The sequence below is a fragment of the Heptranchias perlo genome, chromosome 26 (genome assembly GCF_035084215.1).
Source record: "Heptranchias perlo isolate sHepPer1 chromosome 26, sHepPer1.hap1, whole genome shotgun sequence".
NCBI classification, from domain to species: domain Eukaryota; kingdom Metazoa; phylum Chordata; class Chondrichthyes; order Hexanchiformes; family Hexanchidae; genus Heptranchias; species Heptranchias perlo.
The window spans coordinates 37,931,552-37,950,743 of record NC_090350.1 but is presented as its reverse complement, the minus strand read 5'-3'; the positions used below and the strand labels follow the sequence as shown (position 1 = coordinate 37,950,743).

General features: G+C 46.0%; 1 protein-coding gene across 1 annotated transcript in view; it reads left to right on the top strand.

The window, feature by feature from the left end:
• sdc3 (syndecan 3) overlaps positions 1–18,908 on the top strand; it is a 207,172-nt gene extending 188,264 nt beyond the window's left edge. Inside the window, exons 3-5 of the mRNA XM_068006830.1 lie at positions 6,547–7,064; positions 15,599–15,884; positions 18,668–18,908. Of these exons, the coding sequence (XP_067862931.1) occupies positions 6,547–7,064; positions 15,599–15,884; positions 18,668–18,834 (971 nt within the window). The 3' untranslated portion in view covers positions 18,835–18,908. The remainder of the gene's footprint in view (positions 1–6,546; positions 7,065–15,598; positions 15,885–18,667) is intronic.
• The last annotated feature ends 284 nt before the right edge of the window (positions 18,909–19,192 follow it).

Below are 19,192 nucleotides of genomic sequence, written 5' to 3'. Positions count from 1 at the left end.
GTTGTTGATTCCTTCTCCCGGTGCTCTGAGAAGGACAAACACTGCTGCGTAGGGATGGAAACTGTCTATGGGAGGGTGGGTGTGGTCAGAGAGCCAAGCAATCACCTTATTTTCTTGCCTGCCGTAACCGTCCTAGATGAAACTGTGCAGTTTTCAGAAGCGGCAGGAAAACTTGACTAATTCCCCAAAGCCCAATGCCCGTTATAAACGTTACTGAATTGGGCTCTTGTCTCTGAACGACATTTTGTGGAATTCTGGAAAGAATTACTTATGTACCTTTAGTTCAAACCGACCAGCAATCCAAACAATAGGGACAAACATAATATTGAAAGTCAAACCATGACCATAACAGTTGTACTTATTTTTCGATCCAATCTTTTGCCCAGATTTGTTACCAATCTTCCCTCTTCCTCCCCCTTGGGTCATTTCTCTTAAATGAAGATATAAAAGGTCAGTTTTCATTTTTAGCACTTATAACTTTAACATGGATGGAAGGAAAAACGTTAAGCAGCGTGTGGCCGATTTTCTGATGCCACTCCCTGCACTTGAAGCTCTGCGTCGGGACTGCTAAAGGCAAACGTTGTTTCCATCAACTCTCTAATCAGAAATAAATGGTTCAGGATCCTTTTCCTTTTGAGTTGTAATCATTTTTCCTGGTGACACTTGGTGGGTTTATTGTTCCACCGGCACTGGCTGTTGTGCTTCAGTTGAACAGAGCCTTGGTCAGACCCCATCTGAGTATTGCGTTCAGTTCTGGCCACCACACTTCAGGAAGGGTATATTGGCCTTGGAGGGAGTGCAGCACAGATCATTCAGAATGATACTGGAGTTTATAGGGTTAAATTATGAGGACAGGTTGCATAAACTTGGCTTGTACTTCCTTGAGTATAGAAGATTGAGCGGTAATCTAATCAAGGTGTTTAAAATGATAAAAGGATTCAATAGGGTAGATATGGAGAAAGTATTTCCTCTGGTGGGGGAATCGAGGTCAAGGGGACACGATCTTAAAATTAGAGCTAGGCCATTCGGGAGCGAAATCAGGAAGCACTTTTTCACACGAAGGGTAGTAGAAATCTGGAACTCTCTCCTCCAGAAGGCTGTGGATGCTGGGGGTCGACTGAAATTTTCAGGACTGAGATTGATTGATTTTTGTTAGGTCAGGGTATCGAGGGATATGGAGCTAAGGCAGGTAAATGGGGTTGAGGCTCAGATCAGCCATGATCTAATTGAATGGCGGAACAGGCTCTAAATACTGAATGGCCTACTCCTGGTCCTGATGTGTATAGTGATCTGCCACTTTCAAATGACTTTGTGTTCTTGAGCCCTCTTTCATAGTCTAGTTCACTAGACTGATTCCTGGGATGAGAGGGTTGTCTTATGAGGAAAGATTGAGTAGAATGGGCCTCAACCCTCTGGAATTTAGAAGAATGAGAGGTGATCTCCTTGAAACATACAAGATTCTGAGGCAGCTTGGGGGTAGATACTGAGAAGTTGTTTCCCCTGGCTGGAGAGTCTAGAACTAGGGGACATAGCCTCAGGATAAGGGGTCGGCCATTTAAGACTGAGATGAGGAGGAATTTCTTCACACAGAGGGCTGTGAATCTTTGGAATTCTCTACTCCAGAGGATGCTGAGTCATTGAGTATTATTCAAGGCTGAGATAGATAGATTTTTGGACTCTAAGGGAATCAAGGCATATGGGGATCGGGCAGGAAAATGGAGTTCAGGTCGAAGATCAGCCATGATCTGATTGAATGGCGGAGCAGGCTTGAGGGGCCGTGTGGCCTACTCCTGCTCCTATTTCTTATGTTCATATAGTCAGCTCTCGAAAAAGTAACGCACAATGATTATAGAAAGCTCCAACACCCGCAGATCTTTCAGAGAACATCCCGCAACAGCAAGCCAGTCAAAATAGCTGAGGGGGGTGAGGTACATCAGATGGGATGTTCCCAAGTTGTCTCCGTTTTGGGGAGGCGGTGGGGGGGGGAGTGCAAAGCATTATGGCCCCGATATTAGCGGGGAGGCGGGATGGCAGCAGGGGGCGATTGGGCGTGTGGCAAACCCGCATGAACCAAACTTACCGTTTCCGACACGATCGCACGTGGATTGATAGTGGTTAACTTCCTCTCTGGGTTTCGCGCCCAGCAGCTAGTCTGATTGACAGGCTGGCTGCCGTCAGGAGCTGCAACGCGAGGACGGGGTGGGGGGGGGGGGGGGGCGAGAAAGAGAGAAAGCCAGACGTCGTCCGGCGCTGGAATGGAAGACCGGGGTGGGGGGAGAACGGATGATCCCGTGCTGGACTGGAAGATCGGAGGGGGGGAGAGGGGAAGATCGGGGTGGGGGGGTGAGATCGGGGTGGGGGGTAAGATCGGGGGGGGGGGGGGAATGAGATCGAGTGGGCATCGGGAGGGGGTGAGATCGGGGGGACATTGGGGGAAGATCGAGGAGGGTGAGATCAGGGGGGCATCGGGAGGGTGAAGAGGGGGACATCGGACATCGGAGCAGGTTTCAAAGGTAGGTGCATTTAGTGTTTTCATTTCATTGCATAGTTTTTTTTATTCAATGTTTATTTAGTTTCTTGTTCCCTGATTCCGTCCTTCATGCTTGGTTTCACCAGGCGTGAATCAGAAGCGGTGAGCAAGCTGCCCAGGTAAGTTAAAAATCTTTCTAATCCCTTCATCTGTCACAGGTAAAGTGCCTTAGTTACCTCAATGAGGTACATTTGGCTCTTTAACTGCCATCCCGCTGGCTTTAATTGGTGGGTCCCTGAGAAACCCGGGAGCCGCACCCCCATTTGCCCCCTAAAATCACCCCCAATATTCAAAGAGTTTCGGAGGGGTGCATGAGGGGCAGTTTCAGGATTTGGAGTAGGAGGACATAACCCACAACAAAAAAAGAATTTGGGTTGGTTGGGGGGGAGCAGGTCTGACTCATCCCTGCGGCAGTGGTTGAACCTACCGTGGGGGGGGGGGGGGTGGGGGAACGGCTGGAGGGGGAGGGGAAGGAGCAAGAAGAAGCATACCTATTATTTGAAGAAAAACCAGGTGGTTGGGAATGTGATCAGCCTGCACAGCTGTCTAGACCGTGCTGTGTGTGTATACATTATTATAGTATAGAACCTTACAGCACAGAAGGAGGCCATTCGGCCCATCATGCCTGTTTCAGCACTCTGAAAGAGCCATCCAATTAGTCCCACTCCCATGGTTTTTCCCCACAGCCCTGCAAATATTTCCTTTTCAAGTATTTATCCAATTCCCTTTTGAAAGTTACTATTGAATCTGCTTCCACCGCCCTTTCAGGCAGCTCATTCCAGATCATAACAACTCACTGCCTAAAAAGATTTCTCCTCATCTCCCCCCCCCTGGTTCTTTTGCAAATTATCTTAAATCTTTGTCCTCTGGTTACCGACCCTCCTGCCAGTGGGAACAGTTTCTCCCTATCTACTGTAGCAAAACTCCTCATAATTTTGAACACCTGTATTAACCTTAACCCCTTAACCTTCTCTGCTCTAAGGAGAACAATCCAGCTTCTCTAGTCCACATGACTGAAGTCCCTCATCCCCAGTACCATTCTAGTAAATCTTCTCTGCTCCCTCTCCGAGGCCTTGACATCCTTCCTAAAGAATGGTGCCCAGAATTGGACACAATACTCCAACTGAGGTGTGACCAGTGATTTATACAGTAATGTACGTGGTGCATTTAAGGGACAGCTAAATAAGTACATGAAGGAGAAAGTAATAGAAGGTTGTGCAGATAGGGTTAGATGTAGTCGGGGGAGAAGGCTCGTGTGGAGCATAAACACCGGCGTAGAGCAGTTGGGCAGAATGGCCTGTTTCTGTGCTGTGAATACTATGTAATTCTACGTACCCTGTTGAAGAAGCTTGATACGATTAAATTACTGCACAGCTGACCATACCTTCGTTGTCACCACTATCCTCTTTATGACTCCTATGTCACGCCTGCTTCGCCTGCTGGTTAACCAAGAGGAAAAGGAAAACATCAGCATTATCATAGTAGGTGGAGCACAGGAGGAGGCCATTCGGCCCATCGTGCCTGTGCCGGCTCTTTGAAAGAGCTGTCCAATTAGTCCCATTCCCCTGCTCTCTCCCCATAGCCCTGCAAATTTTTTCCCTTCAAGTATTTATCCAATTCCCTTTTGAAAATTACTACTGAATCTGCTTCCACCGCCCTTTCAGGCAGTGCATTCCAGATCATTACAACTCGCTGCGTAAAAAAAATAATCTATCCTCTGGCTCTTTTGCCGATCACCTTAAATCTGTGTCCTCTGGTTACCAACCCTTCTGCCACTGGAAACAATTTCTCCTTATTTACTCTATCAAAACCGTTTGTTATTTTAATATCCGTACAGAACAGCAAGAGGCTTCACGGTGGAAGTTTATGGTATTCTCCAAATTGCTTGGTTGAATTTACTGACCTGTAACTCACTGCCTTCTTTATAATCAGAAGTACCCAGTATAATGTACCAGGTGCCCCTGTCCAGGGGGGTCTAATGGCCGTTATGGGGTGTCCTGTAAAACCTGTTTGACAGCAACCACTTGAATGGCTCTGCAAGAATATCATCACAGGCTTAGTTTAGACGCTCAATTTAATCTCCCTTTACACCTGATTTACATACTGCGGGTCAGATTGCTCAGAAATAACACTTTAATGAGCTCCCTGGCTGTAAACTGCAGTTGCTTCCTGCATCTGACAGTTTGATTTTTCCACAGCCTTTGCATTTTCTCAGTATATTACCCAGTTTCACTGGGTCAAATGCACGCAAGGTGCAATTAGAATGTTCAATTAGAATTAAAATGTTAGTCCATTCAAATTTAATTTGGTTACATCGCATGTACATAAATCTTGGTGATAGCGTAAACTTTGATGGCGTTATTGTTTCTGTTTCAATTGGTGAGAGTCACAGAGACACTGAATGAGACAACCTTCGATCCCCTGCCCCTCTTGGCTCTCTGTACTGAGCGATGCAGACCAGGAAATTTCCCCGCTTGATTCCTGGCCTGGTCTGAGTGAGCTGAGCCCAGCTGGGTGCGAGCGAGCGGGCTAAAATAGAAGCAGGGAAAGGAATCGGCCTGTTCGTAACCTCTATCCAGTGTCCTTTGCCGGTAGGAGCAAGTGTGGACCATTGGGCAACAATGGGACCAATCTTGGCTGGGATCGTTCTGCTCATTGTTGAATAGTCTATCAACACTCACTGCCTAGGCTAACTGGGGGTCATTTTAACGTTAGGCGATGGTGTGAAACGGACGATGTAGAATTATCCGCTCGATTTTCCCTCTCGTTGACTTCAATGGGATGGAAAATCGGGTGGGGTGAATGACGGGCAGCTAATTCAACATCACCTGTATCACACCATTGCCCAACTTTAAAATGACACCCCTTCCCTCCCCCCACCACTCACACATAAAAGAATCCCCACCTGCTGGGCTACTGGTGCCTGTCGAACAGTGCCCCAGCAAGAGTCAAAGCTTTCAGGGGTGGGAAGGGAGAGGTGGAATATACCCAAGTGGTAGATGAAGCATTATTCAAAATTGACCTTCAATTTAGAAACGTTTTAAAAATTACTTGAGCCACTCAACTGCTTCCCTCGGTTGGCCTGCTCCTCCAGTGGTATATATCGTCACCAGGACCCTGGTTCACCACCTGTAATAAGCTACGTTTTTGTTTTAATTCGTGGGTTTGCTGTACCTCAGTGTCAGGACTTCATTTTTCTGATGTCCCTTCGGAGATTTCTTCTTGCATCACCTGTGATTTTAACTGTCAGCCGCCATTTTGCACTGCGATCCCTGTATTGGCGATGACCCCATTGTTGGACCTGTGAAGATGGGCAAAACAACTGAGGCTCTCAGGAATCGTTCAGTTGTTTGGTCCAGATGGAATCTTCCAGAAGGCCTGATTTCCCCCCCTACTCTTTTCCCCCCCCCCTCCCCCTCCCTCAGTTTTCTTCCCTCCATTCCTGAAGGTGCTGACTCACACTGGGATGTAATACTTTATATCACATCCGATTTTCTTATGACAGCACCACAAGTGACACGAGGTAACCAGCTTGTGAGAGTTGGGATATATATAAAATATAATTTAATATTTAGAATCAGTTTCCACTGGCAGGAGGGTCGGTAATCAGAGGGGAGATGAGGAGAATTATTTTTACGCAGCGAATGGTTATGATCTGGAACGCACTGCCTGAAAGGGTGGTGGAAGCAGATTCACTGGTAACTTTCAAAAGGGATTTGAATAAATATTTGAAGGGGGAAAATTTGCATTAGGGGTTAGGGTTATGGGGAAGGAGCAGGGGAGTGGGACCAATTGGTTAGCTCCTTCAAAGAGCTGGCACAGGCACAATGGGCCAAATGGCCTACTTCTGTGCTGTGTCATTCTATGATCCTATAAAGGATTGATAAACCCCATTTTCCTGGTGGGTTAGTCCATTGCTTCTGGCCCTTCTCGGTGCTTGTTGTGTTATTCTGTCCTGTGCTTTGATGCATTTGTTTTGACGCTGGACGTAACTGAGGCCTTTCATTTATTTTCAGACTTTGAGTTTGACACTGAGCTGAGGTTTACCACTGGCCTGGTCAAGCCTGTTACATCTGCACCCTCCACCTCGCCCTACGGATCCCTCCAGCCGTTTGCCTTCACGTTCAGAAGTACTGCATCGGCAGATGCCAGCACCGCCAGAACACCCACACCTGCCTCCGCTGCCCTTACCATGACAGCTGCCACGACAGCAGAGTCGACTCCTGTCACGATGCCAGCCGCTGCCGCTGTCACCACCACGGCTCTTCTGGCTACCACGGCAAGCACCACCACCACCACCACCACCACCACCATCGTCATGCCGACCACCAGCACCAGCACCATCGCCATCGCGCCAATAGCAACCGCGGCAGCAACCACGGCAATGTCAGTCACAACCAAACGGAGCACAACCAGAGTCAGTCTCGTGCCCAGGCCGGCCTTCACACCGGACCCACAGACGACCAGAGCAACGTTGGAAAGCTTCACGGAAGGCACCAGTAAAACACTCTTACACGTCCCTTACATCACGGAGGTAAGTCTCGACAAAGTCTTGCTATTTTCACATTACGGATCTGAAAAGCTCAGGAACTCCTAATGTTTTAATCGCCTTATTGTCTCAGTTCCAAATCAAGCATTTTTAAAATTCTGCGTAATACATTTGGGTCTAAAAGTCTCGTTAGAATTTTACACAAAAGTGATCTCCTGGAGTCAAGGGCGAATGTAGAGGCATTAAAATTGGTTAGGGCCGTGATCAGTTTGCCAGGATTCCTGCTGCCGATCTCTGCCCATGACTTCTGCTGGAAAGTGCACATGTTGTGAGGAGACACCTTGAAAGGAGGTGTCTGAGTGGTGATCTTAAGAGAGATATGTCAGGCAGAAAATGGCACGGAAATGGTCACTCCTCAACACTACTTCAAATGATACCCTGACGTTCAGACAATGGGGGAACAAGATTCAAACTAGTAAATGGCAGGAGTGATCCACATGTGGATCCTGGTTGAGTAGTGGAGGAGAATATCCTGCAATTTTTTAAAGAGACAATGGATGTGGTGAGAGGGGGACTGTGAAAGAGCTATGTAAACACTAAAGCTCCTTCTCATGGCAGAAAATAGGTACTGCAACATTTCAATTTACTCCATGGGCTCGATTTCCGCACCCCCGAGTGGGTGTGTTCGTGGCGGGGGGCGGTGCTGCGAAAATCGGGGATTCCCGGGGCAGGTCCGGAGCCCGGCTCCAACCCGCCCACTTCCGGGTTCCCCAGTGACGCGCTGACGTGCGCACGCAGCCCCCGCATGTGGGACTCCCGCCGGCAATTAAAACCGGCGGGGTGCCGCTTAAGGAAATCATTAAGGAATTTCAGGTCGTTTAGAGACCTGATTAACATAATATTTTAGGAGGGGTGGGATTTTGCAAACAACTGGGACTGTTTCCCGTACTGGGGGAAACACTCCCATTTCAAATGGACGCATTGCAGCCATCAGCCTGTGGCAGCTGCAAGGGTCCATTTGACAGATGGGTGGGGGGAGAGACCCTCACTCATTGCAGGAGGCCACTCTGTCACTTTAGACAAAGTTTGGCCTCCACCACCCTCCTCCTAACAATAAAATTCACAAACTTGCACACTTACCCCGGTGTCCAGACACATTTACTGACCTTGCAGACCCCCTCAAATGTTAATTTTCCGGATGGGGCCCGCCGTAGCTGCAGTTATGACCTCCTCGGAGGACGAACAGCATCACCAGCCTCGCCGGCCATGCCGTCCACCAGAAAGAGATGCATCGCAGAAGGCACTACCCTCGCCACAGGGTTTACAGACCGAGGCTCAGCTTCCTGGACCTCTCTGAGCAGCAGTGCACACGGAGGCTCAGAGTCACTCGACATGTAGTTGTGGACATCTGCAGCCTCCTTCATACTGAGCTGCTCCCGGCTGGCCCGAGCACCATCTTCTTACCTGTCGCTGTCAAAGTCACCAATGCCCTCAACGACTTCTCCTCCGCATCCTTCCAGGGTGCCACCGGGGACATCGCCGACGTCTCTCAGTCGTCTGCACAAAAGAGCCCTGCAAATACACCTACACCCACTCTGCAGTGATACAATGGGTGTCATCAGTTGTGGGTCTTCATTGTGATCCTCAGGAAAGGGCATTATTGCACAAACCAGACAAGATTCGCAAAGACATGGGAGTAGTGGTGACAATATAATATGTTATCTGAGTTGATCAGAAATTAAATATAAGTAAACACCATGACAAACCCTTGTGCATCCCCTTCATGCTCACGAAACGTTTGCCTTACGCTTCCGACTGCACATATGTGATGCATGCCCTGTGGCTGCAGCACAGGTAGTGGCAGGTTGAGTGAGGCTGACTGTGAAAGAGATGCATGAGAGGGTGAGTATGAGATAGAGCCATGAGATTGTATGAGGATTGGGTTGAGTGGTAGTGGTGGGATGAGTACTGGCGAGGTGAGTAAGTGCAGGTAAGATGAGGATGAGCTTTGAGTGGGTGTGAGGAGTGATGTGATAGAGTAGTGTTGGCAGTGCAGAAGGAGATGTGGGGTGGGGGCGGTGATGTGGCAGACGGAGTGTAGGGGAATGAGTAAGTGTACTCACTTCGGCTGACCTACTTAGGTCATTGAAGCGCCTCCTGCACTGTATGCAGGTGGGCCATATGTTGGTGGTGCAGGTGACCTCCTCTGCCACCTCGAGCCAGGCCTTCCTGGTGGCAGAGGCAGGCCGCTTCCACCCGCCCGCCGGGGGGCAGATCTCTGTCCTCCCCCTCCTCCTCACCCCATGCAATAATACCTGGAGTGAGGCATCATTAAACCTGGGAGCAGCCTTCCCCCTGGGCTGCTCCATGCTGTAATTTTTCCTATTTCCTGCAGCATCAGTCAGTGGAGGACTGCCCCTTTAAATAGGGCTCCTCCAGCTGACAGTCTATGCTGCGCATGCGCAGTCCGCCCGCCGCGCAGCTTTCCAGCGTGAAACCCAGAAGCAAAGGCAAGTGGATCCAATTAGCCTGCGATTCCGTGCAGAGCACCCCGATTTCACTGGGCCCGTTACTCACGCACCCAGTCGACCCCCCGCTGTGAACCCGCCGCCATGGTAATATCGGGCCCCATGAGTCCAATGGACTACGAGTATTGGCAGCTTCCCAGCATGTTGAACTGACTCTTCTTCACCTGTCAGCCTAGACACGAGTGTTATTAGGATAGTTGACTGGGGAGGGCATCACGGCCCTGCCCGAACTCTGAAATCAACCAAAGACCAAATACACAAGCACTTTCTAGCATCAGTCGAGGGGAAAGGAAACAGGATGTTAAAGCCAGTTTTGACATTCCAATTCTTACTCCAACTAAGATCAACTAACTCAGCAGTGACCAGTCTGGGCATGTGAAGTCCGTTAGTCCGTCGAACCTGTCCTGACCTGGGGGCACATTATCTACCCCCATTCATTTTTTCACCCCCCCCCCCCTCCCTCCCCACGCAATCTCCTGGGAGAGGCAAAAAAAGAGCAGAGAACAAGAACCTTAAGCCACTTTTAGGGAAGTTTCTCTCTGACTGCTGAAGGGTATCGAGCAAGCTCCAGGAGTCCGCGATGACCCACTGTATGTAGTCATGTTTGCCACTCCCGGGAACTCAGAAGGGTCGATAACCAGAGGACACGGATTTAAGATAATTGGCAAAAGAACCAGGGGGGAGATGAGGAGAAATTTTTTTACTCAGCGAATTGTTATGATCTGGAACGCACTGCCTGAAAGGGCGGTGCAACCAGACTCATTGGTAACTTTCAAAAGGGAATTGGATTTCTACTTAAAAAGGAAACATTTGCAGGGCTATGGGGAAAGAGCGGGGGAGTGGGACTAATTGGCAGCTCTTTCATAGAGCCGGCATAGGCACGATGGGCCGAATGGACTCCTGTGCCGTATGATTCTATGATTCTAGTTCTTAAACTTCGAGATTGGTGCTGCACTGGGTGCATTTATTCTCTGGGCCATCATGGGAGTTCACTGCAATATTCAATTGCCCTGATCCTGTAAGATGTATTTCTACACCAGTCTTGCTGCTGCACTCAAACTAGTTCTGTAAGGACATAGGAAGTAGGGACTCCTTTTCTAAAAGGACCATCTCGAGTCGTCGTCTGCTTATATTTCCACTTTGCTGTGACTAAAAAATTGTTTATTCGCATCGATGCACAAAAAATAAAAATGATTTGGTTTCAGCTGCCACAGCTCCTGCTCTGCTGCGAATGAGTTTCATCAAAATGCCTGAATAAATCCAGCAGAACACCGCAGTAGAAAACAACTGTCACATTTCTAGAAAAGACAAAGTTCAAGACAATCCGATGACAGCTTAAAATAAATCAACACGTCAATATTGGGGGTTTAAATTTTCCCAGTCTGTGCTGATGGCGTCGTCCCCCACTCACTGTCGGCATGTATTGGAAAATTGCAGCCGCTGGTGCAGACTTGGAAAATATCGGTTTTGAGGTTCATTTTAAAATTTTTAATTTTTAAAATTCTGGTCATTTTCAGATGTGGCCGTCGCTGGCTAAGCCGGCATTTATTGCCCATCCCTAGTTACCCTTGAGAAGTTGGTGATGGGCCGCTTTCTTGCACCACTGATAGAGGCTTTGATACAATTGCGGTTAGTTAGACCACTTCAGAGGGCAGTTAAAAGTCAACCACATTGGTGTGGAACTGGAGTCACAAATAGGCCCAGACTGGGTAAGGACACCAGGCTTCCTTCCCTAAAGGACACTAGTGAACCAGTTGGGTTTTTACGACAATCCGACAGCTTCATGGCCATGTTTACAGATACCAACTTTTTAGTTCCAGATTTTATAAACTGAATTCAAATTCTCAAACTGCCATGGTGGGATTTGAACTCACGTTCCCTGGATTATTAGTCCAGTAAAATAACCACTACGCTTCCGCACCCCTGCGATACAATAGGGTCAATTCTTTCCTCCCGTGCTCCCGGAGAGAAACCAAGCTCACAGGGTGTGTGGGTCAGAGAATCGGGGCTACAGTGTTGTAGCCCTGTGCTCCCTATGAACACGGCTCCATGTTGGGAGCATGGGACTGCAGAATTACCTCAATATTTACAGCATGCAAAATGGGGTCACTTTATTCAAGAGGCATTATCTTTATGAAAGTTTTTAGCAAACTTTGTCCATTTATGTACAAACATAAAGTGTAAATTCCCCTTTAAAGTACCCATTGCGGTGCCTGCATGCTACCACCATGGTTGACTCAAACCCACCTATTTTGGCTATTCTCCCTCTACAAACACGGAAAAAAGTGCCAAACTTTTTTTTTATCACCCTTGAGGACTCAGGCTACATGTTTATGGCGGAAGAAAGAAAGAACTTGCATTTATATCGCCCCTTTCGTGACCTTAGGGCGTCCCAAAGCGCTTTACAGCCAAGTGTTACATTTTACACTGAGTCTACAACACAGAAACAGGCCATTCGGCCCAACTGGTCGATGCCGGTGTTTATGCTCCACAGGAGCCTCCTCCCTCCCTACTTCATCTAACCCTATCAGCATATCCTTCTATTCCTTTTCCCCTTAAATGCCTCTATGCTATTCGCCTCAACTACTCCTTGTGGTAGCGAGTTTCACATTCTAAATACTCTCTGGGTAAAGAAGTTTCTCCTGAATTCCCTATTGGATTTACTAGTGAATTTCTGATATTGATGACCCCTGGTTTTGGGCTCCCCCAGTGTAGTCACTGTTGTAATACAAGTCAGATTGTTGTCCTTTAATTTGATGAATTTAATCAGTGGTGCTCTGTCACTCACAGTGATCCCTTTCTCAGCCAACTCGGGTGACAGCTCCTTTCAGAAGCTTTAGTCGTGGTGCAGATCCCTTCATCATTTGAGAGACGGAATGAAGTCCTCCGTATGTTGAGGCTGCGGACTTCCTTTCTGGTTTTTAGTTGATGAGATGTGATCACGCAAGACTTTGAAAGTAACCTGTGAAATTGGCGAGGACAGCACAATTGAACGAGCGGAGCAATTTCAAGAGAGGGACGGAATGGAGGGATAGGATGAGAAGACAGGTAGGGGAGGCTGGCCTACTGGAAAAGGAACATGGGGAAAGTCTAGGATGAGGAAAGACTATTCAGCCCATTGAAGCTTGTCCCTCTAATTTTGTAACTCTTGCAGCCTTGAGTGAAGACTCACTTACAACATGGGTTAATAGGATCTTTAACCTCTTTCAAAAAAAAGCATCATTATATGTAGAACAGTGAGTGTGTTTCATTGTAAATGATAACTATGGTACAGTTAGCAGGACAACATTATATATAGCCCTCTTTCTCTCTTTCTATCCCTCCTTCCCCTGAACCCAAGATGGGAGGTCCCACATTTCCAATATCTTACAGCCCAACCCCTCAGGACCATTACATTGGCATGAAACTTGGAATAGGTTAAAGTTTGGAGCTCCAACACCCTGCCAAATAAAATAACATTTCAAGTCTTATTTAAGCCACTTACTATTTCGTACACTTCAGCTTGGTCCCTCTTTAACTGTCTTCCCTCAGAACTCGAGTGATGACGAACGTAGTTTGGTGAAATTAATTGTCCTTTAACTTAATTAATAAATTAAATTTAATTAATAAATCCAATAAAGAATTCAAGAGAAACTTCTTTACTCAGAGAGTGGTGAGAATGTGGAACTTGCTACATGAAGTAGTTGAGGTGAATAGTGTAGATGCATTTAAGGGGAAGCTATATAATTACATAAGGAAGAAAGGAATAGAAGGATATGCTGATAGGGTGAGATGAAGTGGGGTGGGAGGATGTTCGTGTGGAACATAAACATCGGCATAGACCTGTTGGGCCGAATGACCTGTTTCTCTATGTAATTATTACCTGTAAATTCTATGTAATTGATCACTCCTGTATCTAATCGTTCTATAGTGTAACTGCCCCTTAGTCATTAGTTTTTATTTTTTGTGTTTAGATCCTTTAACTGTATCCTTGTGTTGAAAGGCAAGTGTCCATATTCCTAGGGGGATTTTAAAAGCCAGTTGCTCATTTCCCTGCACACGTGGTTACTGAGCCTCCAATATTAATTAGGTGTATTAATTAGGGGCATTTCCAGCATTAAAATGGGTTTGATTGTAGAACTTTCTCTGGTGAATCTACTCCTTTCCTGCTTGTCGAACATGTATAATCCTGGGATTAGCAGCAGTGCAGTATACAAAAAACTGTCAAGACTCTCTCTTATGAATGGATCCATGGCCCTAAGTGAGCTCTGCTTTAACAGATCAGGGCTGTCTGTTATCACAAAGGCACAGACTTATTATTACAAAGCACCACTGTATTAGGTGTTTGCTCCTCTGTGTCTTTTTCTTAATCCTCTTCAAAACAGAAAAAAATAAATTCACAAGTCTGGGTGGGCAAGCTTCAAGGCGCTTTGCAGCAGAATTACCGAAGCCTTCCATTAATGTTGCAGCTGAGGTGTTAGTGAGAGCTGCCGATCACTCTAATCTATCCACCACTTCTAACCCCTCAGTTGTTTAAGCTCCATGGTGCCCCAGTGGGTATAGGCACTGCCATCTCTAGTTGGACATATTTTTTTTTATTTGTTCATGGGATGTGGGTGTCGCTGGCGAGGCCGGCATTTATTGCCCATCCCTAATTGCCCTTGAGAAGGTGGCGGTGAGCCGCCTTCTTGAACCGCTGCAGTCCGTGTGGTGAAGGTTCACCCACAGTGCTGTTAGGAAGGGAGTTCCAGGATTTTGACCCAGCGACGATGAAGGAACAGCGATATATTTCCAAGTCGGGATGGTGTGTGACTTGGAGGGGAACGTGCAGGTGGTGTTGTTCCCATGTGCCTGCTGCTCTTGTCCTTCTAGGTGGTAGAGGGTTTGGGAGGTGCTGTCGAAGAAGCCTTGGCGAGTTGCTGCAGTGCATCCTGTGAATGGTACACCCTGGAGGTGGCATCACATGACCTCCTGCTGCCAACTGCCACGTCCCCACGGTCCTGCCATTGGTCACCCAACATGTCCATACTCATGATGCACCACTTTTCCACAACCAATTGGAAAGCGAATAGACTCTTCATTACCCGAATGGATGATTCTTGACTCTCAGTCGAACAGCCTTTTTTTGCCCATGTCTAATATTTTTATAACTAGTGAACAAAAACGTTCAAAGAAAATTTTTTTAATAAAATAAATGTTTTTATTACCCCTATGATTTTTTCTCCTGAGTTGCTCGCAGCAGTGTCCTGGAGATTAGTCTTTAATTCCCGGAGACTCCAGGGCAATCCTAGCACTGCCCTGTGTTCTGCTGAACCTTGCAGGTCAATAGGTCTCAGCTTCAGTTATTGGTCTGTGCTGAGTTAGAAGATCTCATACAATTGACCTCGGTAGCCTTGGGTGAGAAAGGGGGAAAAGAAAATCAGCTCCTGGTCATTAAATTGTTTGAGACTCACATGTAGGCATACATATACACATAAACACACTCAAAATCTCACATCAGCTCACGCATTCTATCGACAAAACCTTACTTCTTGTTGTCAGGTTTTTGTCACACTTTTGTGTCAGTTTGCTCTATTATAAATTCCAATGTCCACATTCATAATACAAACTGCCTATAAAGAAACTATTCACGCTGTAATCACATCCTCCCGCCAGTGGTTGTGCTATAGCACCTCAGTTTTTGTATCTCCCAGCTCCTTGGCCTGCACTGCAGAGAACTTCCTACTCTAAAACCAACTCTACTTCTCAGCTTCCTAGATTTCTCTTAAGGTTGGTTGGGCACAGGATTGGGGTTGGCGGTGATGCCCTCTACAGTCAAATAGCTTGCCTGAACTCAGTGGCTTGGCTCACGTGGGAAGAATGGTGACTGGCAAGAGCCAGAGTTAACATCTTGGAAAGAAAGGACTTGCATTCAAGAAAGTAGGGGGAGAAAAATTGGAGAACTTGCTTCTTAAAATATGATTTTTGTTAGCATTGTCATTTCCATAGCATTTTAATTAGAAGGAATTTACAGTGAATCCTTCTTTAATAAACAATTTCAATAACTTTTTAAAAAATAATTAACGTACACAGAAAGCTGATTCCAGTACAATGGTTGAAGAGGTAACCATTAACAATGAAGTGGAGGCTCCAGCTGCAGGGGGACCGAGCGGAGACTTTGAAATCACAGAGGAAGGGGAAGTGGTGAATCCAGAGGCAAATAACGAAGTGCTGGCTGTCGTCACTCAACCAACCGGCCGGGGCACTGGAAAGAACGGCCTCCCTGATATAATAGACAATGCAATAGACTCTGGAAGCTCATCTTCAGCTGCACAATTACCCCAGAAAAACATATTGGAGAGGAAAGAGGTTTTAGTAGGTAAGGTAACTCTTTTATTAGCTTCCGTTGGACTGACTACACTTAACTGTCTTAGCACCCAGCAATGTGGTTTTCCTGTAAACTCAGACCAGCCTTAGGTTTTGGCTGACATCAAGGAAGTCAAATGCCCAGGCCTTTTTGGCCAGTCCTGCTTTGTGAGGCACTACTAAAAAGAAAAGAGAGACTTGCATTTATATAGCGCCTTTCACAACCTCAGGACGTCCCAAAGTGCTTTACAGCCAATTAAGTACTTTTGAAGTGTAGTCACTGTTGTGATGTAAGAAACACAGCAGCCAATTTGCACACAGCAAGGTCCCACAAACAGCAATGTGATAATGACCAGATAATCTGTTTTAGTGCTGTTGGTTGAGGGATAAATATTGGCCAGGACACCAGGGAGAACTCCCCTGCTCTTCTTCTAAATTGTGTCACAGGATCTTTTACATCCACTTGAGTGGGCAGATAGGACCTCAGTTTAACGTCTCGTCTGAAAGACGGCATCTCCGACAGTGCAGCGCTCGGAGTGTCAGCCTAGATTTTGTGTTCAAGGTCTCTGGGGTGGGATTTGAACCTACATCCTTCTGACTCAGAGGCAAGAGTGCTACCCATTGAGCCATGGCTCGGAAGATTACAAGAGCAAGCCTGGATGACTTGCCCTCCAGTTTTGCATTCCTGAGGGGAGAGGTCTCTGCTCAGCATCTCCCCTGGCGGCACTGACCAGATGAGCACTGGTTGGCACTCTGGTAATATTCAATTTCTAAAGAAAATCTGTTCAACGTTGTTCACCCAATGCCAGTGACCGATTCAGACCAGGGAAACCTCGCGACAAAACTCCTTACACCAATGTCTTAGTATTTGCAGTGCTTATAAAACAACTTGCATTTATATAGCGCCTTTAACGTGAAAAATAATTGTTCCAAGTCACTTGACAAAGGTGTGAGGAAAATAGATGCTAAGCCAAGAAGAGAGAGATTTGGGGGTGTGATCAAAAGCTTGTTCAAAGAAGCGGGTTTTGAGGAGGTTTTTAAAGGAGGGAATTTGATCCGAATAGATTACGTGTTTGGATGATAATATTGCACAGAGTAATTTGCAAGTTTGCATATTTACAGTTTCTTCACAAAGTCAATGTTTAAGATGCAGTTGGAAAGTTCTGGAATAAACATCAGGACACTGTGAAAGGTATAGCAAGGAAGACAAAGAAGAGTTTGTGTTTTGGATATAAACTTTCATCTGCTGGATCTTTCTATGCCATCAGATATACTGTCCTCATTCAGCTCATAAATGCAATAGCAGAGCGGTGCTCTTGTTTAAAGAACTGGACAGTAGAGGTAAAACAGATGTGGTCTCAAGTTTTCCTTTGTATTGATGTGACTGGGTAGAGTACTCCAGAAAACATGATCGTTCTCCTCAGAGAATTGATTCTTGTCGAAGGAAAAAGTGCAAAATCTGATTTTCCTTCCCTGTTGTACTGGAAATACAGAAAAGAAAAGTCCAGCAATTTACTGATTAACGTTCAGTGATTATCGTGTAGGATATCTTTCCATTTCATTGATACTTTCTTCGCCTTCATGAAGAAATAAAGCAATATCAGTCCTATAGCTCAAGAAATACTTTATCCCAAAAAATGTATTTGAGACTCAGCTTGGCCCATCTCTGTCAGAAGGTTATGGGTTCAAGCCCTATGATGGGATTTGGGCTCACAATCAATATTGATGTTCCAGTGTAGTACTTAGGGAGTGCTGCATGGTCAAAAATACTGCTCCTCGGATGAGACGGTTAACCCTGGTCCTGTCTGCTTGTTCTTGGGTGGTTTTCAGATAAGTGTTGAAGACCCTGCTGCACCATTCAGAGATGAGCAGGGAGCCCCAACAACACCTGACCAACATTCTTCCCTCAATCAACACCACCAAAAAAAAATAGATTGGTCATTTATCTAATTGTAAATGGGATGTTGCTGGCACCGTTATTGGCTGTTGTATTTCCCTACATAAAAACAGCACTCCAATATATAATAAACCTTGAGGTATTTTGACATGCTATGGCATTATATAAATGTGTAATTATATATACAATTAATATTATATCTATAGTATATTAAAATATCTTATATCTGCATGAACTTCCTGTCTACTAAACCTTATTTCCTGTTGTCCCACATTCTTGTCACACTGTTGTGTCAACTTTTTCCATTATAAATTCCTATGTCTACATTTATAATGGAAATGTGTCACGCTGAAATTACAATTTCCTGCCAGTGGGTGGCATTGTTGCACTTTACCCTTGAAACTCCCAACTCCTCGTCCTGTACTGAGAGATTCCTCTGCTCCAACCAACTCTACTTCTCGACTTCCCAAATTGCTGTAAGTTTAGCAATTTGGCTATATAAATAACGTAAAATAATAGTATTATATAAAATTAAGGACAGAATGTAGCACTGGAATTCACTGCCTGAAAGGGTGGCGGAAGCAGATTTAATTGTACCTTTCACGATGAGAATTGGATATGTCGTTGAAAAGGAAAAATCTGCAGGGGGGAGTGGGACTAATTTGATAGCTCTTTCAAAAAGCTGGCACAGGTACGATGGGCCGAATGGCTTCCTTCTATGTTGTAAGATTCTATGACTTTAAAATGGGGACTAAATTGTGTCTGCATACCCTGGTCTAATTCTCCGCTAACCTCTGGCACCGCTTCACCTGAAGGCTACACTTGGTCTCGACTCCACATGTACAACACCACAGGAGATAAACTAGCATTATTAATGTTTTCTGTTTCTTTCTGCACAGCGGTTGTGGTTGGGGGAGTGGTCGGAGCACTCTTTGCCGCCTTCCTGGTTATGCTTTTGATCTATCGAATGAAGAAAAAGGATGAAGGAAGCTACACACTGGAAGAGCCAAAGCAGGCGAGCATAGCTTACCAAAAACCTGACAAACAGGAGGAGTTCTATGCATAAACAAATCAAGAGTGCCTCTCATTGCTTGGACTGTAAACAGATCATTCTTTTAAATAAAAAATAAAAATGAATAACGACCCCAAATAATGTCACTTGAGAAAAGTTCTGCTGAGTAGCAGAGTCGTGTTTTAATGCTGGTCTTTTTCATGCGCGTTGTTGAATTTCCTGTCGTCGTCCGATCCAAGACTTCCAAATGGGTCCGTACTAGCGAGCTAGAAAACGTAAAGCACAGCAACTGCTTCTAGACAACTGCAACACCGCGATAGAATTATTGTATAGAGCAGGGCATTGGGAATAGTCCTAGGGGCTGAGAGGTGCTGAAGGTTTTGCATATCAAAGGAAAATAGTTTCATTTTTT